At 43.1% G+C, this 22,320-nt stretch overlaps 2 protein-coding genes and 8 non-coding genes across 10 annotated transcripts; 1 reads left to right on the plus strand and 9 right to left on the minus strand.

The window, feature by feature from the left end:
• Window positions 1-1,166: 1,166 nt before the first annotated feature.
• cul2 (cullin 2) lies at window positions 1,167-12,184 on the minus strand. The gene is made up of 20 exons (XM_076014841.1): window positions 12,047-12,184; window positions 11,707-11,809; window positions 11,496-11,590; window positions 9,983-10,088; window positions 9,407-9,489; window positions 9,195-9,291; window positions 8,987-9,097; window positions 7,365-7,527; window positions 6,795-6,919; window positions 6,575-6,682; window positions 6,194-6,253; window positions 5,941-6,069; window positions 5,723-5,809; window positions 5,461-5,613; window positions 4,322-4,399; window positions 4,175-4,241; window positions 3,868-4,070; window positions 3,127-3,228; window positions 2,931-3,047; window positions 1,167-2,083 (listed from the first exon to the last, which is right to left on the minus strand). Exons 1-20 carry the CDS (start codon window positions 12,163-12,165, stop codon window positions 1,952-1,954), a joined length of 2,238 nt encoding a protein of 745 aa, XP_075870956.1. The 5' UTR covers window positions 12,166-12,184; the 3' UTR covers window positions 1,167-1,951.
• Window positions 12,185-14,646: 2,462 nt separating this feature from the next.
• On the minus strand, window positions 14,647-14,718 carry trnaw-cca (transfer RNA tryptophan (anticodon CCA)). The gene has a single exon. It is a non-coding gene; the product is annotated as a tRNA-Trp (tRNA).
• A 187-nt stretch (window positions 14,719-14,905) lies between these two features.
• trnaw-cca (transfer RNA tryptophan (anticodon CCA)) lies at window positions 14,906-14,977 on the minus strand. Its single transcript has one exon. It is a non-coding gene; the product is annotated as a tRNA-Trp (tRNA).
• A 177-nt stretch (window positions 14,978-15,154) lies between these two features.
• trnaw-cca (transfer RNA tryptophan (anticodon CCA)) lies at window positions 15,155-15,226 on the minus strand. Its single transcript has one exon. It is a non-coding gene; the product is annotated as a tRNA-Trp (tRNA).
• Window positions 15,227-15,631: 405 nt separating this feature from the next.
• Window positions 15,632-15,703, minus strand: trnaw-cca (transfer RNA tryptophan (anticodon CCA)). The gene has a single exon. It is a non-coding gene; the product is annotated as a tRNA-Trp (tRNA).
• A 186-nt stretch (window positions 15,704-15,889) lies between these two features.
• Window positions 15,890-15,961, minus strand: trnaw-cca (transfer RNA tryptophan (anticodon CCA)). Its single transcript has one exon. It is a non-coding gene; the product is annotated as a tRNA-Trp (tRNA).
• A 254-nt stretch (window positions 15,962-16,215) lies between these two features.
• trnaw-cca (transfer RNA tryptophan (anticodon CCA)) lies at window positions 16,216-16,287 on the minus strand. Its single transcript has one exon. It is a non-coding gene; the product is annotated as a tRNA-Trp (tRNA).
• Window positions 16,288-16,473: 186 nt separating this feature from the next.
• On the minus strand, window positions 16,474-16,545 carry trnaw-cca (transfer RNA tryptophan (anticodon CCA)). The gene has a single exon. It is a non-coding gene; the product is annotated as a tRNA-Trp (tRNA).
• Window positions 16,546-16,730: 185 nt separating this feature from the next.
• trnaw-cca (transfer RNA tryptophan (anticodon CCA)) lies at window positions 16,731-16,802 on the minus strand. The gene has a single exon. It is a non-coding gene; the product is annotated as a tRNA-Trp (tRNA).
• Window positions 16,803-19,913: 3,111 nt separating this feature from the next.
• LOC142880886 (cyclic AMP-responsive element-binding protein 1-like) lies at window positions 19,914-21,520 on the plus strand. The gene is made up of 2 exons (XM_076014862.1): window positions 19,914-20,068; window positions 21,073-21,520. Exons 1-2 carry the CDS (start codon window positions 19,935-19,937, stop codon window positions 21,215-21,217), a joined length of 279 nt encoding a protein of 92 aa, XP_075870977.1. The 5' UTR covers window positions 19,914-19,934; the 3' UTR covers window positions 21,218-21,520.
• Window positions 21,521-22,320: the final 800 nt, after the last annotated feature.

The following is a 22,320-nucleotide window of genomic DNA, read 5'->3' on the forward strand; positions in this document are numbered from 1 at the left end:
AGATAAAAGAAAAATAGAGCAAATACCATCCACCCGTGTCCTCCCAAGTCACATACAGGTTACCACCCCCCCACACGCACACACACACACACATGCACATACAAACACACACAAAACATCCCAGAAAACAGTTTAAAAATAAATAAGTAAATACATAGAAAATGTCAGTCAATCAGCACAATAAAAATTGAAATGGCAAGGCACTGAGAGACCTGCAGTAGGAAACAGCCACCCACAGCGATCATCCATACTGAGAGGGTCCCTAGAACGATGAGACCCCTCCCAGTGAGGAGACCCCCTACAAGTGTATTTATTTATGTTTTTTCAGATATCTGTACTTCACTTCAATTACTTATGTTCTGATAACTTTTACTTCCTACATTTGCACACAAGTATTTGTACTCTCCACTCATTTCATTGGATGAACATCAGCTCGTTTCTTTTGCGTTTACAAAACACCAAAGATACAATTTCTGTTAAAAAATAACTCGACATTTATCATCGTTGTCGTTGGTCGAAGTGGAACCATTTCAACTATGCTGTAGCGAAGTTAAATATAAAACTGGATGACACTTTATTTAGAGAGGTGATTGTTTTAGAGGAATTCTGTTTTGGGGTCACTGTTTGGTTTTCAGTACAGAGAGAATTTTTTTTTTTTTTCAATGGCAAAACACATGTATTTTTTTTTTTTTTTTTTACTTTTCACTTCACTTAAGTAAAGGAGTTGAATCAGTGCTTTTACAAGAGTATTTTTAATATCCTTTTTTTTTTTTTTTTTTAAACATAAGTATCTCCACGTTTACTGTTCCCTCAATGACAGACGTTGACAAACTGAGGGGAGGTCTCCACGACACACCCCTCTGTGATCTCCAGTCAGTCATAGCAGTGAGTTGAAGGATCCTTGCTGAATGCCGCCGCTCGATGTTTCCGAAGATCAATGACCCCATCTGCAGGAATTTTTGAAAATTACATCTGGTTACCGATGAATAGAAGATGGTCAACGCTCCACTTACAAAGTTTGACTCTTGTGTTTGAAAATACAAAAAAAAAAAAAGAAGAAAAAAAAGTCACTTGCAGACTTACTGACATTTACTGTCAAGATGAAAATCTGCTAAAAATAAATAAATAAATAAAATATATAAAAAATAGGGGCACGCGAGACAAAATATTTACATAAAACCTTTTGTTTTTATTTATTTGACAAGCAGCATGATCATGTTTGTCGCCTCATTTCCTCTTTACATTTGAAAGATGATACATAATCAGTATAACCAGTTTTATTACAATAGGGTCTCTTTTTTTTTTTCTTTTTCTTTTTCCTAAGTCAGTACATTTAACAAAGAAATAAAAATAAAACACACGACAACTCCAAATGTGAGAAAAAGAAAGCAGGATTCTTTAATGTGTAGCCACCAGTGGGCTCTGTTCTGGCTGCGATGATTCTCGTTCTCACTCTCACTCTCTCTCTCTCTCTCCGCTCCGTCCAACAGCCGGAGGCGTTCCTTTCTTTTCTTCTCTTTAGTTGTTGCGACGCACGCGCGCACGGCACTGGTGATGTTGTAAACAGCTTTAAAAATAATCAGGAGGTGGGTGGGAAGTGTGGAGGTGGTGGTGGTGATGGGAAATGTGGTGGTGGTGTCCGACGTGACACAATGACCTTTTTTCTTTTTTTTTTCTTCCTTTGTTGTTGCTGTACTTTGAACGATGGAGGCACCAGTCCTGCTTGCAGTCACCACATATAATCAGGGCAGGGGGCGACGGCCGTCCAAAAGCCTAAGAGAGGATAGAGGAGTCCTTTTTCGTTTTTCATCTTTTGCGTTTTTGTTGGGTTTCCTTTTACTTATTTTTTTCAGTCCGCAACTGCCCGACAAGGCAGCAACAGCCTCCCTCCCGTCGGCCCCTGCAGGTCGGGCAGGTGTGAGAGCTTCGCCTCTCCCTTCCCTGGAGAGGCCTAAGCCACGTAGCTGTACTCGTCCGCCGAGGTCTGGCTCCGCTCGATGTACTGCTTGTCGATGAGCACCTCGATGCACTTCTTGATCATGCTGATACTCGGGTTGAACCTGGCTTTGGACTGATTGATCACCTGCAAAACAACAAGTCAATTAGTTTGATTTTTTTTTTTTTTTTTACGCCATTTTAATGTTGGTGACAAAATACAAAACAAAAACAAAAACAAAAACACAAGTGGCACGACTGAATTCGAATGAATGGCTGTGGAGAGTCGGAAAAAACCTCCAAATGCGAAGCTTTGTTGACAGCACAAGGGTTTAATAAATCGGGTTGGACGTCAAGTGGAATCGCACCAACTAATCTGAGACGAACCGTAGACGAAGCAGCATCATCATTCCCCGTCGGCGCTTTAACCTCTGTCGAATCTCTCTCTCTCTGAACGGTCAAGTGTGTAAAATTTCGATATTTCGAAGAAGAAACAGCGACATCAAGTGGTTACATTGTAGATTGCAGCACTCTTCCACTTCAGTCCCCTGAGGGACTCTGTGACCTCCCTCTCTCTCGAGCTTGCCAGTGAACTACGGTGGCCTGCGAGCACAAGCCAGGATACCTCGTCCACCTTCTTCTTTAATGGTTTATTTGAGGACGCGAGCATTCACTCCAATTATGAAATGCGCTGTTGGGCAGCTGAATTGTTATTGTACCGTGATTATACACTTTTATTAATGTATTTATGGGCAGGATATTAAGCCCAAAATCATCAATCAGGCAAAGTTTTACACACTGGACCTTTAAACTCAGAGCCTTGACCCTTAGAATCTGTAATTCTGGGCACAAACATAAAGAAAACACAAGACCCAGACTCAGTAAAGACAACCTTCCACACACACACACACACACACACACACACACACACACACACACACACACACACACACACACACACACACACACACACACACACACACACACACACACACCTCCTGGATGAGGGCATTGTGCCGGAGCATCTTGCGGGCCTTCATGATTCTCACGATGGCTGCTTGTAAATACATTTTGCGGTCCTCGTCCACGGCGCTCCTCGTCTGCTCCATTTCCTGATCAGCACGCGGGGAAAGATTATTACAAAGTGCTTTTAAAGGGGCCAAGAAGGCTGAGAGGGTCGCGGCGTCTCACCTGCGGCGTGTCTTTCTGCATCGACGTAGTGATCTTGAATTTCGTCCTCTTGCTGGTGAAACTCATATTTAGTGAAAACGTGGACTCTGTTTCAATCTCCTCCTGCGGCCAATGGGAACGGTGAACAAATAAATAAGGTTGTTATTGGATATCAGCGGCTATCATTTGTTGAAAAATAAACTATCATGGCTATCCACAAGGGCTGGGAAATTAATATTTTGAAAGCAATTTTTACATTTGTAAAAATGTAAAAAGCAATATTCGAATTTTGCACAAAACATATTTTTAACCAGAAAAGCATGCAGGCATTTGGCAGGGTGCGCAATGGTGTACTGTTTTTACAATAACAAGTCATTTTCTTTAGGGATAAAAATATATGTATATTAATAATAATATTCAAACATATTCAATATCCGGGCCAATTTCTAAAACCAAAATTCTAATTTAATTTCTGAGGAATGTTACCAGCCCGACTATCCATCAGAAATCCCACTTTGGTCAAATGTGCGTTTGATACATTTTGAGGGGAGGATCTTTCAGCGACTCGTATCTCAAAACAATAGGCATGGATAATTGCAGGGAATGTACCTATTTATAGGACAACGGAGATTATGGCAGTACGTTAATTTGCAAAAAAAAGAAAAAAAAAAGAAAAAAAAAGTTGGACCATCCCAAGTATGAATGCATCAGGTTTCAGAATTGATTGACGTCCGAGCGAAGCAGACACCGCACGGCTCTGACCTTCTGCGAGTCGTGGTTGAGCATCTTGACGTCCAGCAGGGACTTGATGGTCTTCTGCAGCTCCTTCTCGTTCATCTGCGTGCCGTCCTGCAGCTCCTTGTAGGAGACGGTCTGGCTGTTGTTGAAGGCGAGCAGCACGGCCATTTGGTAGGTGGTCACCATGGCCACGTACGGCTTGGACAGGTAGTTCATCTTCACCTCGCCTGAGGAGACACACGCGAGTCAGTCATTTTCACAGTCGTCGTTTTTTTTTTTAAGCGACCGGAGTTCTGGTTCTTGGGACGTGCAAAGAGTGTTTCGGCGATACCTGTGCAAAGATAGTGCAACCAGGTCAACTTCCTCCCGCTGAAGTTCTGATTGTAGAACAACTCAAACTGGAAAGATGAGACAAGAGGTTGATATTAAGCAGCGTTTCCCCCCTTTTGACCCGTCGCGTCCCGTCCCGTCGCCTCACCATCTGCACGCTCTTCTCCAGTTCTTGAGGGATGGCGAACGTGGAGGAGGGGACGTGCGTGAGAGGCCAAGCCCCAGCCTGCGGAAGAAACAGAGGAGACGTCACGCGCGTTCGGGCAGAGGCGAAGGCGACCGCTCTGTCCGACTGAGTGAACATGGTTCCGGTTTGATTAACGTGTGGCTCGTGCGGTTTTAAAGCCTGGTGTTTTTTTTTTTTGTTTGTTTGTTTGTTTGCGGACACACTCGCACGAAGGCGAACGTTTCCATGGAGATGGCGTTCTCAACGATTTCTGGCCTGTTAGCGTTTCTCTTGGTCTATCTGCTTTAAAGAGCGATAGTCGGCTATTTCTTATTTCTCATAAATTATGATATGACTGTTTGAATTTCTGCAAGAACATCCAATTTTACTTATTTACTCTTTTTTTTTTTTTGATTAATTGTTTGCGTACCTAATTATGTGCCAAATTGGTCCATGTTATAACATGCAAAGTAGCCTAATGATCTTGTCTCTAACACCGTGATTGATTGTAAATTTAATAGGTGCAAGGGGTGTGGGTTTACCATAAATCTCGGCTTCTTGTCGATCCTTTTCGTTTGTATCAGGGACGTTAACAATTAATCGATTAATTGTCGATTAAGAATTTAATCGATTAAATTAAATTAATCGCAATTATTTTTTTTTTACACGGCCAGTTAATATCATAATAACAGTGTCGTGGCAGGAAAGACCAATTCACCTGTAGATACTGTGATGGTCATAATATACCTAAAACAAACTACTTTAAAACTTTTAAAAGTTGAATTGTGACCCCTTAGGAGTCAACTTAAAGTCAGAGGATAAATGTTTAGGGTGTTTTTACTGTTCTGAAACGTAAAAATGGGTCACATTGGACCCTCAACATTAGTTAATGTGTTCCTTACACATTTTTCATTGTGAAATTTAGGTTCTCAGGAAAAATGGCCGCTTCATCAATCAACCGTCAATCAACCAACTACTCATGAACGAATCAATAATTTGCATCGCTGCTTTGCATGTCTGTCATTCATACAAAATAAAACAATCATTCATTCAACTGCTGGCCACGTCCTCCTTTTCCACAGACTGACGGCCTGAATGAGGCCTTTCAAGCCTCGGCTCACCTGTAACACGTAAATTTGGAAGCTGATGCCCAGGTCCACCACCGTGTCCTGCGTCTTGATGAAGTTGTTGAACTTGTTGTTGAGGTCGGCGCTCACGCTCATGTCCGTGTACATTCTGTGCAGCTTGCTCGTGAACTCGTAGCCGCAGGCTTGCTGCAAAAAAACAAACAAAAAAAACACACCGCACGCGAGAGCAAACGGGAGGTCTGAGGCTGCGCTCGGATCAACAAGGGGCCCGCGTTGAAATCAACCCCGGATTTACCTTTAGTTTGTTGATCATCGCTTCTTCCGAGTCCATCGATAACGACAAACCGTGTATTAACCGCTTTGCGAGCATTCTGGCATAAAACTGGGCAGAAAGAGTGAAAAGAGTCATGAACAATTGACATCGCAGGAAAGTTATGGAAACCCAAAGTTGATGCAGGTTCGGTCCAACCGGTTACAAGACATTTTCTGCACACGTCACGCAGCGGCGGTCACCTTCTGGAATATGTCCTTGTCGTCTATGTACTTGAACACTGTGATGAAGCTCGTCAGCTTGTCCTCCACCTCGTTCTCCGTCATTCCCTTCGCAGACTTCTTGAGGAGGTTGTCACAGTATTTGGCCAGCTGGACGGACGGACGGACGGACGTAGCGGGAAAAGACAAAAAGGTGGAGACGAGGTTAAGTCGCGCCCTCGTCGCCTTCAGTGGGAGGTGGGGTGGGGGGGGAATGTGTGCACGGTGCACTGACCAGTTCGGGGGCTTTGCAGATGGACTTTGGCTCTCTGAAGTTCACCACGGATGTCAGCGCCTGACAAAGAGAGACGTCCGTGTAAAAAAATTAATATTAATCCCGTCTGTCCAAAGACGAACACATCACTGTTTTGACAGGGAGTACATTCATTTTTTATCAAATATTTTCAAATAATTTTTTTAACCAAATTTGTGTACACACACACACACACACACACACACACACACACACACTTTTTTTTTTTACAAAATTATTAGACCCCTGAAGAAGAAAGATCAAGATAAAACGGCATTGTTGGCATCAACCACTTTCTGGAAAAAAAAGAAAAAAAGAAAAAAAAAAAAAGACTTGACTCTAAAGGGTCAGGGAGCAAAATACCTTATCGAGTGCATTCATGAAGTGTTGATCCCCGTTTAGAACTGTGTTTATGAGCTGGACAAATTTGCTGTGAACCTCTAGTACTGACTCCACAAACAAGGTTGGCATCTGGTACAGCAGGAGAGAAAAAAAATTTCAAATTCAATTAGACGCTGCAGACGACGAACAAAAAAAAACAAGACAAAAACCCGCGCTGGGCTGCTGCTGCTGCGGTACTGACGTTTTCCTGAGAGAGATTACTGGTGCCTCGAATGCCCTCGTTGTGGATGTGGACCTGCAGCTCCTGGATCATGTGCGGCAGCCCGTTGGCCACGGCCCGCAACAAGGTGTACATGTTGGCCATGTCTGCGCGAGCACAGCAACACAACAGCAGAAGTCTAAACGGCTATTCTTGCACGGCGCATGCTGCATTTAGAGTTCAAGACGCACATTAATGTTCATGGCTTTTGACACGTTCGACAGTTCTTAAGTATCATGAATGGAATGAATGAAGGAATTCCACCAATTGGAAGTCTCTGTTTCATTTCACAAAATAAAATAACATGCTTTCTCTCCAAACCATTGGCCTTATTTATTATATTATCTATCATTTATCAATCGTATTTAAAGTTCCTTCTTTTTCATATTCACAGTGGAAAGCATCACAGTAGTGGCATGGAAACACGATTTTCACCCGAGGCTCTTTCCACGTTGGCCAACAATGGCTCACGCCGGGCGGAATGTATCCCCCCCGCCCCCCCCCATGTTATTCCACAATGCATGTAATTATTAAATGTCACAGGACACTGACCTTCTCTCTTCTCCTGCCTGATGATGCTCTGGCACTCCCCGTGCAGGAACTGCAGATGGTCTGCCACCATTCTCTGCTGGCATTCGTGGATGACTTTGGCGTAGGAGCTGGGGTGCAGGTATTTCCGGCATCTCATTTCCTCATCTTTCAACCGCGCTAGAACCTGGTGGAACGGTGAAACCGTCGCATGGACTCGGTCAAGGCAATTAGCAACAAAAAGAACAAAAAAACAAAAACAGTAGAGATCTATATATGTATATAACTGGATTCTTATTGAAAACTTGACAAAAACTGTCCACAATATTAACACAGCACACAGTGTGCCAACTGTACGTACGGAAGAGGATTAGGGCCACAAGAGATTTTTTTTTTCAAGTTTCCAATTTGAGAATAAATGTCAAATTTCGAGATTATAATCGAAATTTCGAGAATAAAGTTGACGTTAAAAAAAAAAAGAGGACATTTCGTGATTAAAATCTAAATTTTGCAATGAATGTCAACGCGAACGAAGTAAGTCAAAATGTCGAGATAAAAGTCGAAAGGCTCTGCGCGCAAGTCTCGTGTAGTACTTCTGTTTCCGCCAGTTTTCCTGATTGCTGTGGGCAGGTGTATGGCGAACCATACACCGGCTTTACGCCGCTTTACTTTTAACTGTGGCTAACTGGGTTAATCCACTATCCACTTTATTCACAAAATTTCAACTTTATATGCGTTGACTTTATTTATGAAATGTCGACTTTATTCATGAAATTTCGTCTTTTTTTTAACGTCGACTTTATTCACGAAATTCCGACTTTATTTGCGAAATTTTGTCTTTTTTTTAACGTCGACTAATAAAAATCTCCTTCCTGTAAAATTTTTTTTCTCTCTTCCTGTGGCCCTAATCCTCTTCGGTACAACCGCCCTCATATCCGGCCAAGCTTTAATAAGCTCTGTTATTATCAGGTCCGTGAATGGCTCAGAAAATCAGATTATCTGCCAAGAAGGTCTGTGAGCTCAGCCTCAGAGGGGAAACAGCAAAGCAAATATTCAGATTAAATTCTTATGTCACCATCGAGTGTTCCTCATCTGCTCTCACGCTGAACAAGAAGCCTTACCGGGCCGGGTTAATAACCAAGCGGTGAATTGATTAATATGAGTATCAGCAACGTTTGTACAAGACAGGCAAATGCCAATCTGGCACGTCGAGCGTTTAGTTCCGATCCTGCGTGTTGCGACTACAGCGGAGATGTAATACTTCAAACTTCGGATGTTAACAATTAATCGACTATCGATTAATTGTTGATTAAGAATTTAATCGATTAAATTGAATTAAATCAGCCTCAATTAATTGAACATTTCCAATGTAAAACTGGGTCACATTGGACCCTCAATATTATTTAAGGGTTACTTAATGTGTTCCTTACACATTTTTCATTGTGAAATTTAGGTTCTCGGGGGAAAAAAAAAATTGCCGCTTTTAATCGTTTATCGATCGATAAGGTCAATCGACTAACCGATTAATGAATTGATCGATAATTCGCATCCTTGCTCCAAATCAAATTACGACGACGAAGCTGTCGCAACGTGTTTTCCACTTCGCAGATCCACCAGGAGAACTTGTGAGCGACTGGCCGGCCTACCTTCTCCATGTACTGTGAGACGTTGGACTCTTGGAGCAGATTGGACGCTTCCTGTTTGTAGTACTCCCCCGTTTTTGTCAGGAATAGCCCTTCGAAGATTTCCTGATAAAACTGCAAGACAGGAGGGACGCATCACCGTCATTTAAGGAAGGTAAACTACTGGAGGACAACGAAACCGCTGCTCCTGATCCGAGTCCACCACGCTTACCTTTAGTGGACACTTCTTCTTGTACTGTTCAACATGAACAAAAGAGTTGATGACCCCGTGGATGACCTTCTGGTTGGGGTTCTCACCACACCGATCACTGCAAAGTAATGGGGGGTAAAAAAAAAAATAATTAAAAAAAAAAAGTTGGTGTGTTTCAACGCTTTTTTTTTTTTTGGAAGCCAGACCAGTTGAGGGAACGCTGGGGAACCTACTTCTTGATTTCATTCAGCAGCATCCGGATGAGCACAGCCTGCAGGGGCTCGATCATGAGCTTCCTCCACGTATCTAGAGCCAACTGCAAACGACACACAAAACAGCCAAACAGGCGCTTGCTTTACGTTGGGCGTCTGCAGAGTGAAGAGAGGTCGTGTTTGTCCGCTCCAAATAATCCCGATGAACTCTCCATTCTCCCTTTTTCCAACATAAAGAACCCGATTCATTTTCAAATGGAATTTCATCCTGGAACTTTTACAAATGAAAAAAAAAAAAAAAAAAAAAAAAAAAGAATAAAAAAAAGGACTATTATTTTTAAGTTAGTTAAAAAATCACAGAGTTGTCTCCTCTGACCACTGCAGCACTCCAGGTTTACCAGTTCGTCAAAAACTTTGCAAGCTAGCAAACTAGCTCAGCTAAGTCGATTAGCACTTCTACTACAGCTCTGCCTTTCTGCCAGGCTGCCACGGGCGGACGAGACTTCCTTCCCACGAGCCGCTGGTGAACCGCTGGTGAAAATAGCGACGAGCCTCGCGGCACATTCATTGAACTGTGGGGTGAAACTCAGCCGGTACCTCTCCAATCTCCATGAGAGGTTCGTTCATGTCCACTCCGCCGTAGCCGTACTGCAGGTCTGCTTCTGTGAGCTTGTTCTTCTTGATGAACTGAGTGTTGAGATACCTGCAAGAGGCGTCAGGAGACATGGGATTGAACATCGGGCATGGAAGGACAACACTTGGCTGTTAGCCACAACTTTATGGCCGTTTTGACTCCAAATTAGATCAAGAATATAATTTTTTTGGGCCGTTATTTTTGAAATCAGGCGCTTTCCCCATCTTTATACACAGTCAATGATCTGGAATGGACTATGTGGGCTGCCGGACAACAACTTCGGACATCCCTGGAAGGTTGTCAGTAACGGTGACTTAAAAAAAAAGATGTCATGTTAATCAGAAACATGTTATGAGTAACCGTGATGCATATTCGCTGGTTATGTGAGGAATACAGGAAGTAACTCTGCAAATTTGTGGATTTGCCAAGTGACACATTGTACGTTCGCGGTCTTTGTCGTCATTAACTTTAAAAAAAGTATCACAACGCGCTTGTTTTTAATGACTGTTTTACACGAATGCGTTTTTTTTTTTCCTCGCGCGTTCTTTCATTTTCACTTTTGTTCTCGAGCCTTCTATTTCAAGTGTGTGTGCGGGCACTGACAATAAACACTGACACATTACAAGCGCAGACAGCGTTCTGGGAAACGTCCCGTCTCTGGGACAATTTCATTTTCTCTCTGCTACTGCTCTCGCAAGTTTGCCACAGGAGGCCTACAGAGGGCGGAGTTTCTTCGCCGTGACATTATTTGCGTCTTTGACTTCGCAGCAGACTTGGCCGGCTTTGCAACACAAAGCAATACGACAGTAGGGGAAACGGAGCAGCAGCTAAAAACGAGCCGAAAATGAATCAATTTGTGACTTTCTTCCGTCTTTCATGACATACATTACTATTGTGTCACTGGTACAAAAAAAACACACACACAACATATTACTGACTCAAGATAGCAGCTTTCAAAAATATACACCTGTGCACAGACAGACAGACAGACAGACAGACAGAGACTGAAGAGGCTGAAAAGCATAAAAATAGATCTGAAAACTCTTCACAGGAGCACCGACTTGGAACAACAGAGCCGAGTGAAAGCTGGAATGTCACAAATATCTTCCGTTTTAAGTTGTTATTTTAAGTGCACAACAACAACAAAAAAAAATAATGACTGGGGGTGGAATAAGTGCGACGTGACGACGCAAAAATAACAAGAGTCAGCACCAACAGAAACCTGCTCGTCATCTCAAGATCACAGCAATCAGATCACGCCTCGCGCCACAGAGCTTAAAACTACACCCGGCAAACACCTCCATTCATACTTTGGAAACAAACAAAATGAAGTGGAACGAAGAGATTTTTTTTATGAAATGTGGCCGACTATGAAACCGCCGCCGCCGCCGCCACCACCACTCGCGAAAAATCCCGCGCGCACACCCAAAACCACAGCGGCGTCAACAGAGGGCACACAGCGCGCAGCACGGTCACCTGTACAAGCAGTCCATGTAGTCGGCCCCTTTGCTGTACTCGTCCCAGTATCTGTGGTACATCACCAACACCTTCTCCTCCGACTCCAGCACTTTCTGAAAGACGCAGAGAAGCGCAACGGGTTTTTTTTTTTTTTTTTACATTCGACAAAAAAAAAAGAGAGAGAGAAAAAAAGAAGAAGGGCATCTCGTCTCGCCGAGAGAGTCCTCACCTTGTACAACTGCCGCACGTGATTCTCAAGAAACACCTTGGTCTCCGTGTATAACCGTTCGCCCAAAGGCTCCGGGTAGGCTACGCACAAGGCGTAGATATCACTGGTGTCAAAAGTCAGGGATTAATAAAAAGAGTGACCACAATAAAAATATTCAATCGGGAACCGGAGGCGGCGACGACGACGACGACGACGACGACGACGACGACGACGACGACGACCTGATCGCTGAAGATTTTAGCGTTATGCACATTGACGAGCGAAACGCTCGGGCGACACCGAACGGCGCAACTTTAAAACGGCGGAGCGAGCGGCGACGCTCGCTTTCAGCGCAGGATACGAGAAGCGGTCGTTCCACGTGGCCCTCTCCACGTAGTCGAGCATCACCACCGCCTTGATTGTCGTCAGTAGCTTGTTCCATGTCTCGTCAAAATCCACCACCCGCGGCTTCAAGGACATCGTCGTTTTTTGTGTTTGCCTGAGAGTGGTGGTGAGAGAGAGAGAGAGAGAGAGAGAGAGAGAGAGAGAGAGAGAAAACAAAACAAAATGTAAAACCAAACTTGTAGTTTCGCAATGAGGAGACGCTAACAGCTGCTGCCTCTGTCAATTGTTTTTTTTTTTTTTTAGTAGCACACTAGTGCATAAAACACATACATTTAGACCACATTACTCAGCTAATGGACCAAAAAAAAAACAAAACAACAACAACGGAAAAAACAAAAAACAAAAACAAAACAAGCACACACAAGAATAATCAATTTGACAGTGGCTAATATTGAGTTTTTTGTTTTTTGTTTTTAATATTTAAGCAGGGGCTGCTTATTATTAATAGTAGTCATGTGTTTTCAAGGAGCTATTATTGAACAAGAGACATCAAACTGTTCCTGTGATACCAACTTTTAACCCCCCCCAGACAGTGCAGGAATAGTTCATATTGCACACAGCATCAGCAACAATACCACGATTATATCACTAGTAAACTTTGAGTAACGGTTTACTGGGCATTTCAAGTATCCCTTCCCGTGCGTTGTTTACAAATAAACTGCGCGTCGTTCCGGCAAAGTCGCTTGTTTGTTTTGTTTTGTTTTGTTTTGTTTTTTTCTCACAACATCACATTGAACAGCGACTGTGACACTGTGACAACCGACGCTTCATGTTATCGCACCAAACTCATGCCAACTGTTTCCATTATATCAGTGCAGCTAACGAGGAAAACATTGTGCACAAGGACACGAGAGGCGGCACGTAGCATCCATTACATTCGTGACAGGTTGAGTAACGTGACTGAAAATAAGGACACAAATGTCGGGTCAAACTGTTGCGCGCGTTTACATTGTAATTACGATTTCTCCGGCGTTTAGTACCTTGTGGTACTCAACTAGTGAGATGAAGGAGGCCTGATGTTGATACTCGTCATTTAGACCAGTTGATTTCACGTCTCGGGGAGACAGTACCAGCGTGCGGTACGTTTAGCAAAGCGGCAAACAAACACCGGCATCCGACGAAAACGTACGAAGTAATAACGCTGGCCGACACGCCGCTTCCTCGCAGTCGAGGCGGCCGGGTTCGGGTGAGCTAACCAAATGCCAACCCCCAAAATAGGATGGCGAAGGAGCGTGCTAGCGCGCTAGCTCTCCCTAGCCAAGTACACCGAAGGTTGTGACGGTGTAGGTACAGAGTCTGTCCGGGGCTACGGCACCGGCTAGGAGCTAGTTAGCCGCTAACGCTAGCTCAGCTGTGGCTAGCAAGTGGTCGTTTTCTTTTTACAATTTCCGCACATACATGGTGGCAGCTCGGGCGAGACAGGGCACCGTTGCTAAGCAAAACAGGTGGCTTACGTTTAAGAGATGACTGTTTAATGGTACGTACCTCTGCTCCGTTTTTAATCGTTTTTATAGTTATAAAAAGTCAAGTTACTCCGCTTTCACAGGCTTGATTTGTCTCACTTGCAGGTCTTCCCTACCGCTCGGGTTATACCATCGACGCAAAACGGGGGTGTTGCATTAACACGCGTAAACTAGTTTTTAACCGGCCTATGGCACTGTTCACATTGTTTTTCATTCTAAATAATTAGATATGTATTCGCGCGTACTAAGGCCAATGACAAGAAATCGAAGAGAATTTAGCGTATACGGGGACGTCTCTGTTTATCTATGGTACCTCCCAAAACTACGGAAACCTCGAAGGAATTGAAAATCAAATCGAAACTACAGATATTGTGAATTTATGCTGATACTCAAATGTGCCACCGTGAATTGTGCTGAAGTGTAAGCACGGGTTTGACATCGTTGATTAAGCGAAACGTGTGCAAGCACATTCAAATAAATGTGTAATTTTTCACATTACAAATATCATCTTTTCCTTTCAGCTGTATCAACATATTCTCTCATCGCTTCTGTCCCTTTTCACTACTGCCACAACTCCCCTAATACGCATGTATTCTCGCTCCCCAGTAATTGCATGCGTACAATTGACAGGTGCTTTTGTCCCCCCCAACCTAGCACATCTCCTTCCTCCTCTATCATTGACACTGTAGCTTTTATTATTTTTTGCCTGAGGATGGGAGGTGGCAGCCATCCACAGTGATCCGTTCAATTTGCCAAAATCTGCAGCCGTGCAAAACGCAAACTTGGAATTGGCAATTTTCGACTCTGAGAGCTCCGACCGCGTCGTGAACGCGCAACCTTCTGATCTGGGCCACGAGGTCCGACCGTTGACAGAGCAGCCGATTGTCTTGCTAACAAAGCGCTGACAGTCTCGCACAGTTTCACAGGCCGCCGTGTATAGTTTGTTGATTACTGAAGCATGCAAAACTCAAAACTACTGGCCCATGCATTTCAAAGACGGCTTCTTGACTTGAGCAGACGCACATTTCTGTTGGGACTATAAAGACCAGACAATTAATCAAACAGGAACTTCTTGTGGGGGTTGAAAAGCCAGTGACCCCGACGTGATTTGAACACGCAACCTTCTGATCTGGAGTCAGACGCGCTACCGTTGCGCCACGAGGTCCCGCTGTAGTCCGATCATACATACCATGACAATCTTGAGTGAAAAAAATGTAGACAATAAATGTAAATATGAGAAATTATTTGTCCTTATTTGCTGATTGAGTGATACAGTGCAAATCTAGGAGTCCTTCTCGCTAAAAACTCCCAACAACTCAAATCCAGAAGCATTATGTGAATTTGAAAAGTTGTGACCCCGACGTGATTTGAACACGCAACCTTCTGATCTGGAGTCAGACGCGCTACCGTTGCGCCACGAGGTCCCGCTGTAGTCAGATCATACATACCATGACAATCTTGAGTGAAAAAAATGTAGACAATATTAGAGATTATTTGTCCTTACTTGCTGATTGAGTGATACAGTGCAAATCTAGGAGTCCTTCTCGCTAAAAACCCCCAACAACTCAAATCCAGAAGCATTATGTGAATTTAAAAGCCAATGACCCCGACGTGATTTGAACACGCAACCTTCTGATCTGGAGTCAGACGCGCTACCGTTGCGCCACGAGGTCCTGCTGCAGCCACAGCAACTGGCTGTCTCCCCTGTGCGAGCGCTGACGCTTGTATTCTTGAAAGGCTGAGATCACAAAGCAGCCTCAAGCTTTCACATAATCATGTTTATATTTTGTTGCTTGCTTGAGCAGAAAACTTTCTATTTCCGGATTGTGACATTTTCTTTCTTTCTTTTTTTCTGCTAAACTATTTTACCGATTTTTTTCATGCTAAACGTGCGACAAAAAACATGCTATTTTTTTTTTTCTAATTAAGGCTACCACTGTTGTCTCCATGGACACGTGTGGCAGGCATCCAAGGTGATGGATTCAATTTGCCAAACATATTGTCACACAAAACCTGGTTGAATGTACGGTGGACTAGAAGTCATTGCACTGAATTGACAACAGGGATTTGAAAAGTTGTGACCCCGACGTGATTTGAACACGCAACCTTCTGATCTGGAGTCAGACGCGCTACCGTTGCGCCACGAGGTCCTGCTGCTGTCTGATCATACATAACATGACAATCTTGAGTGAAAAAATGTAGACAATAAACATAAAGATTACAGATTGTTCGTCCTTATTCGCATTTTGAGTGACACAGTACAAATCTAGGAGTCCTTCTCGCTAAAAACTCCCAACAACTCAAATCCAGAAGCTTTATGTGAATTTGAAAAGTTCTGACCCCGACGTGATTTGAACACGCAACCTTCTGATCTGGAGTCAGACGCGCTACCGTTGCGCCACGAGGTCCTGCTGTAGTCTGAGCAGATGATTGTGTCACTGTGGGAGCGCTGACACTTGTGGGCACTAAAGGCTGATAGCACAAAATCAGTCTCACACTTTCACAGGCTGACTTTGACTGTGGAACTTTGACTGTGCAGGTCAAGCAGTTGCAGAATGTATATTTTTCATGGTGACATTTTAAAGACGGCTTCTTGACTTGATCAGGCACAAATTTCTCTAGTATTGGAAAAACCAGATCCTCAGTCGGATTGAAAAGCCAATGACCCCGACGTGATTTGAACACGCAACCTTCTGATCTGGAGTCAGACGCGCTACCGTTGCGCCACGAGGTCCCTCTGTTATCAGATCATACATACCATGACAATCTTGAGTGAAAAAATGTAGACAATAAATGTAAAGATTACAGATTACTTGTCCTTACTTGCTGATTGAGTGATACAGTGCAAATCTAGGAGTCCTTCTCGCTAAAAACCCCCAACAACTCAAATCCAGAAGCATTATGTGAATTTGAAAAGTTGTGACCCCGACGTGATTTGAACACGCAACCTTCTGATCTGGAGTCAGACGCGCTACCGTTGCGCCACGAAGTCCAGCTATAGTCCTATCATACATATCATGACAATCTTGAGTGAAAAAATGTAGACAATAAATGTAAACATAACAGATTATTTCTCCTTACTTGCTGATTGAGTGATACAGTGCAAATCTAGGAGTCCTTCTTGCTAAAAACTACCAACCAATCAATCCAGAAGCTTTATGTGAATTTGAAAAGTTGTGACCCCGACGTGATTTGAACACGCAACCTTCTGATCTGGAGTCAGACGCGCTACCGTTGCGCCACGAGGTCCTGCCGTAGTCTGAACAGATGATTGTGTCACTGTGGTAGCGCTGACACTTTGCAGGCTTGAAAAGCAGGTGTCTGTTGGAGTTGGAGCAGCTTTTCTTTCTCACGCTGCTCTCTTCCCACGACTTTAACTGTACACAACTGTATACATGCCAAATATTGTAAATATTATCAACCAATAGTACTACTACTACTACCACCACTACTGCTAATAAATAAATGAAAATAACCCAACATGCCTTTTGGTTGTGTGGAAGATTTATCCACCTTTCGCCACACTGTAGCTTTTCTGGGGCTTCTTCTTGTCATTCTGCTACCTCCACGGTCTTTGAGTTGCACGACAGCCGGGATCCCACATGTCAGGAGACTTTCGGTTCCTCTTTCTTGTATGTGGACAGGCCCAACCGCACCGCATTACGTTGCCGTTCATCCTAAACTTACATTTTGTACCACGAAAGGGTGCAGTGGACACACCGACCAATAATCACTTCGAACTCTTACATATCACCACATCAAAGGCTTTACATTAAAGTAGAGCTTCTTAAAACAGAACCCTCTGTCTGAATCACTTGGGTCATCTCGAAAGCTTGCCGTAAGGCATTGTTCCGCAACGCTCGGCTCTAGTATTGTGAATACGGAAGACAAGCAAGAACACCTACAGGCTCGAGTTCCACGGATTTGTTTCTGTTGTAATTTGATTTGTGGGAATTTGTTTTTTTGCTTCATTATTGACGTCAGGATGAACCTGATTTCATGTTTTGTGTTGATGTCTTTCAAACGTGATTTAAGTCAAGACAAAATTCTGTTTTCTGACACACACACACACACACACACACACACACACACACACACACACACACACACACACACACATACACACACACACACACACACGTATATATATTTATAGCAGAGCCCCTGACTCACAGTGCTGTGCCAGGGGGAGAGAGGAAACCATGCAGTTGACATCAGGAGGCCGGTGATGTCATGGTGATGTCAGCGCCTCTAATTGTAAATCGCATACACACAGCCTCACATTTGCCTTTTGGAAGTGATTCACTCGGAGAGGAGAAGACTGAAGGTGGCGAACAGTTAGTCCGTGCAGTGGGCAGTAAGCAGTAGATGCAGCATGGCTGTGACCGGGGAGGAGACCGAACAAGGTACTTCAATTTCTTATTAGTTTTCAAAAAAGATTAGATTTTTTTAAGAAACAGTTATTGAAATACTCGTGTGGCTACTGGCATTTGAATTCATCGGTCCTGGAAGCAATTACATTTTTCAGGTATTACAATTTTTGTTTTTTTGTTTTTGATTAAGTGTAGAATGTCCAATGCTTCTCCTGTTACAAAATAATCATGGCTGAAATGAGTTTATTTACTCTGATTGCTTGTTATTTGTTCTCCATTCTTAACGTCTCATTTTAAAACATTAAAAAAAAAAAAAAAAAATGGAACTCATTGAGAAGATTGGGCTGTCAAAGCCAGCAACCTCCCTCCAAACCTGAATTACAGAGGGGAGGTTTGAATCTTAAGCGTTTCCACAAAAACCCGTAGAAAACAGGACTAACAAAGAGATCCACAGCCGGAAACAAATTGGTTCTCATAGCAACTTGATTTTAACTGACAGCAGGCGAGAAGATCTGTGTGAGAGGTGGATTAGGAAGTATAAAAAAAAAAAGGAAAAGGAAAGCACACAATATACTGTATATATGTATATCTGTATATATATATACATGTATAATACACAAACTTAATTTGTTGCAGCTTCAACAAGCTGCTTGGGAAGAGGAGACCGGCTGGTTCAGCCTATGATCACTCGCACTGTGTGAAATGCTTCGCTGCACTGCCCACTCACAGCACATGGCAGCAGTGTCTGACGCTGCTGCTTTTCCTGGAACAGGCCCCCCAGCACCGACTTGTAAATGTGAACCGGCGAATGAGATGCATATTGACGTCAGTTGCTGGCAAAGCAGTGACTATAGACCGTTTCCCCGCGTGCGACTTCAACGAATCATGGGATTAATCATTTTTCGCGCGGCAACGACGCAAGGGCGCACTGAGGTGTTTTTTTTTTGTTTTTGTTTTTGTTTTTGTTTTTGTTGTTGACACAGCTGCAGGAAGGGAAGAGATGAGCAAAGGCACCTCTTTTGTTGCACATGTAATAAGACAGAATATTAAAGTGTGTGAAAGAAAAACTGGATGGCTCTCGAAAAAGATGTTTTCTTTTTGTTCTTTTTGAAAACACCTATCAATTCACAGGAATGGAGCAATGGTTGAAAATATCAAATGGGAAATTGAATATAGAAAATATGTATTTAAAAAAAAAAAAAAAAAAAAAGACTATGCATTGCATGTGCAGGCACTGTCATCTTATCCAAGAAATCATTTAGCTTTCGAGGAACATTGAGGAACATGAAACACTTTCAAAGCATCCATCCATCCATTCAGCATTCACACATAGGAATTGTTCATTTCCGTCACCCGGTCTAATGGTCTCATCAGTGGGGGTAATCTGCCAAGTAATTGTTAGAACCAAAGCTTTGCCCTCCTGGGCATCACTCCATCTATGAGTTGTTAATATGAATTCGGCGTCAAGGTAGACCTCGAGCTAATCCCTGCTTTTTTTTTCTTTTTTTTTTTTAGGGTGACAGCAGGTTTGCACCTTCGACCAGACACTAAATTCTGAATTTGCATAATGTGTATAGTTTCATGTGGGGATGAAGCAGAAATGCCCAGAGAGAACCCATGCAGACACAGGAAGAATATGCAAACTTCACCCGGAGGGAAAATTAACCTGCAACCTTCTTGCTGTACAGGGCGTCTCCTTAAAAAAAAAAAAAGAAAGAAAGAAAAAAGCGAAAAAAAAAAAACCTATCTTTGGAGAATTTTTTTTTATTTTTTTATTTTATTTTATTTTATTTTTTTTTACATCCTGTCGAATGTCAGCATCTGGCACCATGGGTTGGCTGCGTGTGCTGCAACTAGCCAAAAGGGGGCACTCGATATTCGTTGTAGTTTAGTTCCCCCCCCCCCAGACCCGGTCGAGCAGCACATGAATGCAAATATTGCCACTGCGGGCTTAATTAGCGTCGGAATTAACGCTTGAGTTTTGTGTTTTGAATGCCCCAAAGGCAACATGAGTGGCTGTCAGCTGCGGAACACCAGCAGCTCCAGCCACCCCAAAGCGCTGGCAGTGGCTCGAAGCCACGGCTTCCACCAACCCGTGGAAGACGACGTGCAGAGGAGGGAGCTCCGCCTCATTAAGAACAGGTCAGGAGGAAGCAGCCCCGTCATGCTAGTAACAATTTCAAATGACACTCTGGATTGATTTTTTTTTTTTTGTTTTTTTTTGTCTCCCTTCCCCCGAAGCAAAATGGTGTAGAAAATAGAAAACAATAATCACATCAGAACTGTCAAATTTACAAATTTTGAGTAATAACACCCACAGCCCGAAGAGGAAAGACGGGAGTTTCACTGCATCAAAGCGCATAAAGGTGAAAAACAAAACAAAACATGCATTTATCGTTGTTTTGGGTTGAGTGACTAACATTCAGAAAGGATGAACCCCTTCCCTTCCCCCCCAATTCAACACTGACACCAATGTGGACTGACACCCAGGGCTCCTGCAACCACGTGTCTTAGATTTATACACCTTCAACTGAAGTCTCCTCCCACTTAAAATGCACTTTGTTTGGCAGCAGGAGTTACGCTAGCTGTGCTAGCTGTACCTGGAGCCAAAGACAAGTTGTCATAGGGGCTAGCCGACGCAAAACTATGCATTTATAATTTTACCCACGCCATGGCAAAGCGCACAGCAAAGCACTTGAGAAAGTTCAGACACACTGTGAACATGTGTTGCTCCAAATGTTCTAGTTTCTTAGCTCATGGCTATTTGTTAGGAAAACCTAAAAAAAATGGCCTGTTCTTAAAGTGACAGAAAATATGTTGAGCACTCAGTTTACCACCCCAGCTTCTCACTGAACCGTCCGCATGTTTGTCAAAAAGGAACAAAAACAAAAAAAAACTTCTGCCGTTGTGGTATTTCGGTGTCCGTGCTCTTTGTCACATCACAAAGGGGGTGATTTATGAAACTGTTTGGCACAAACTTTTTGAAAAGTGGAGAGAGGAACCAAAGTGAAGGATTGACTTTTGTAATTTCTGGGAAGTTTACCAGACGGGTAAAAGACATAAATTATCATTAAGAAATATTGGTAAAGGACTGGACTAGACATCATCTCCACACCCTATGTATTGACTGTAAGTTTTGTTCCCAGGGAGGCCGCCCGCGAGTGTCGACGGAAGAAGAAGGAGTACGTGAAATGCTTGGAAAACCGCGTGGCCGTGCTGGAAAATCAAAACAAGACCTTGATCGAGGAGCTCAGACTGTTAAAAGACATCTACAAACACAAGGCTGAGTGATCAGAAAGCTCATGTGCAAAGACTACGTTTCATTGTCTTGTGTATGATGGAAGGTCTCGGGGATCTGTGTTTTTCTCTCCCCCTCATCTTTTAAACATGCACTGTCTATGGAGAAACGGCAAAACACTGCTTTTGTTTGACATTCTAAGTGTTTTTGTACAGCGACGTCAGTGTTTATGTCGTTACCAGCAAATCAGCAGCCATCTTTCTGCTCGGAGGTGTTGTTTGTGAGTACTGAAGACCTTTTTTTTTTTTACTTAGTTGGCAGAGAAAGAAAAACAGGAGGAAACACTGCACATAGACCCCCTGAGGAGTTACGGGGGTGGGGGGGATCAGATGCTGAAGGCGAAGACAACAACCTAATAGCACACACACCCAAACACATTTAGCTGTAGCACTGCCTTTTACATTCCATACTTGCTAAATTGGTATCTTTTCCTCTTTTAGTTTTTGGTGCTTTATTTTGACCAGAGATGAATATTTCATGCAACAACACCGATTCATTTGTTTTTCCAACCCATCACTAAACAGAGCAACATGCCTTTGCTTAACCCCCACAGATTACAAATGTGTGGCGAGTTTAACCACTTATTTTATAATCTGAATTACAGTCTATGAATAATATCACAGCTTAGAGGTCCAAAGAAGAAACACAAACGTCGACATAGCAAAACTTTATCAACTTTATGACAGGAAGAGAGTGAGATACACGGTGGTGCAGTATTTCACAGTTTGCATCACTTCAGGTCCTCACTTGGGTTTCAAATGACAGTGAGGTTAAAACGTGAGATAAGACAGGATGTAACAGCAGTTCTGTGCAATAAAGTGCTTTTTATACAGTTGTGTTATTTTAAGGACGAAAGACATTTAAAAAAAAAAAAAAAGGTTACTCGCAGAAATGTCGCTTCACATTTTAGGCCAAGCAGTGAAACACATGAAGTAGATTGTACTGCCTACAAAAAAAATAAAAAATCACTTCAACAAAGATTTGTCTGAACGGCAAACATGACACCGCCAAACTCTGATGTGGTTTGATGGACTGCCGAGAACGGATGAGAGATGTGGGATTTGAGGTCCCCGTGGTCGAGGGCTTTTGTTGTGTG

The sequence above is a fragment of the Nelusetta ayraudi genome, unplaced genomic scaffold, assembly GCF_046127955.1.
Source record: "Nelusetta ayraudi isolate G7.1 ecotype Tasmania unplaced genomic scaffold, CSIRO-AGI_Nayr_v1 ptg000174l, whole genome shotgun sequence".
Lineage (NCBI taxonomy): Eukaryota > Metazoa > Chordata > Actinopteri > Tetraodontiformes > Monacanthidae > Nelusetta > Nelusetta ayraudi.

What these genes read in the sequence shown, in the direction of transcription:
- cul2 (XM_076014841.1), bottom strand. Translation starts at nt 12,165, where the DNA reads ATGTCCTTGAAGCCGCGGGTGGTGGATTTTGACGAGACATGGAACAAG. An exon ending in TCTGCAAAGCCCCCGAACTG is followed by an intron (nt 6,070 to 6,193) that starts GTCAGTGCACCG and finishes CCGTCCGTCCAG; the next exon opens with CTGGCCAAATACTGTGACAA. An exon ending in TGCAGAAAGACACGCCGCAG is followed by an intron (nt 3,048 to 3,126) that starts GTGAGACGCCGC and finishes CGTGCTGATCAG; the next exon opens with GAAATGGAGCAGACGAGGAG.
- LOC142880886 (XM_076014862.1), top strand. Translation starts at nt 19,935, where the DNA reads ATGAGTGGCTGTCAGCTGCGGAACACCAGCAGCTCCAGCCACCCCAAA. An exon ending in CTCCGCCTCATTAAGAACAG is followed by an intron (nt 20,069 to 21,072) that starts GTCAGGAGGAAG and finishes TTTTGTTCCCAG; the next exon opens with GGAGGCCGCCCGCGAGTGTC.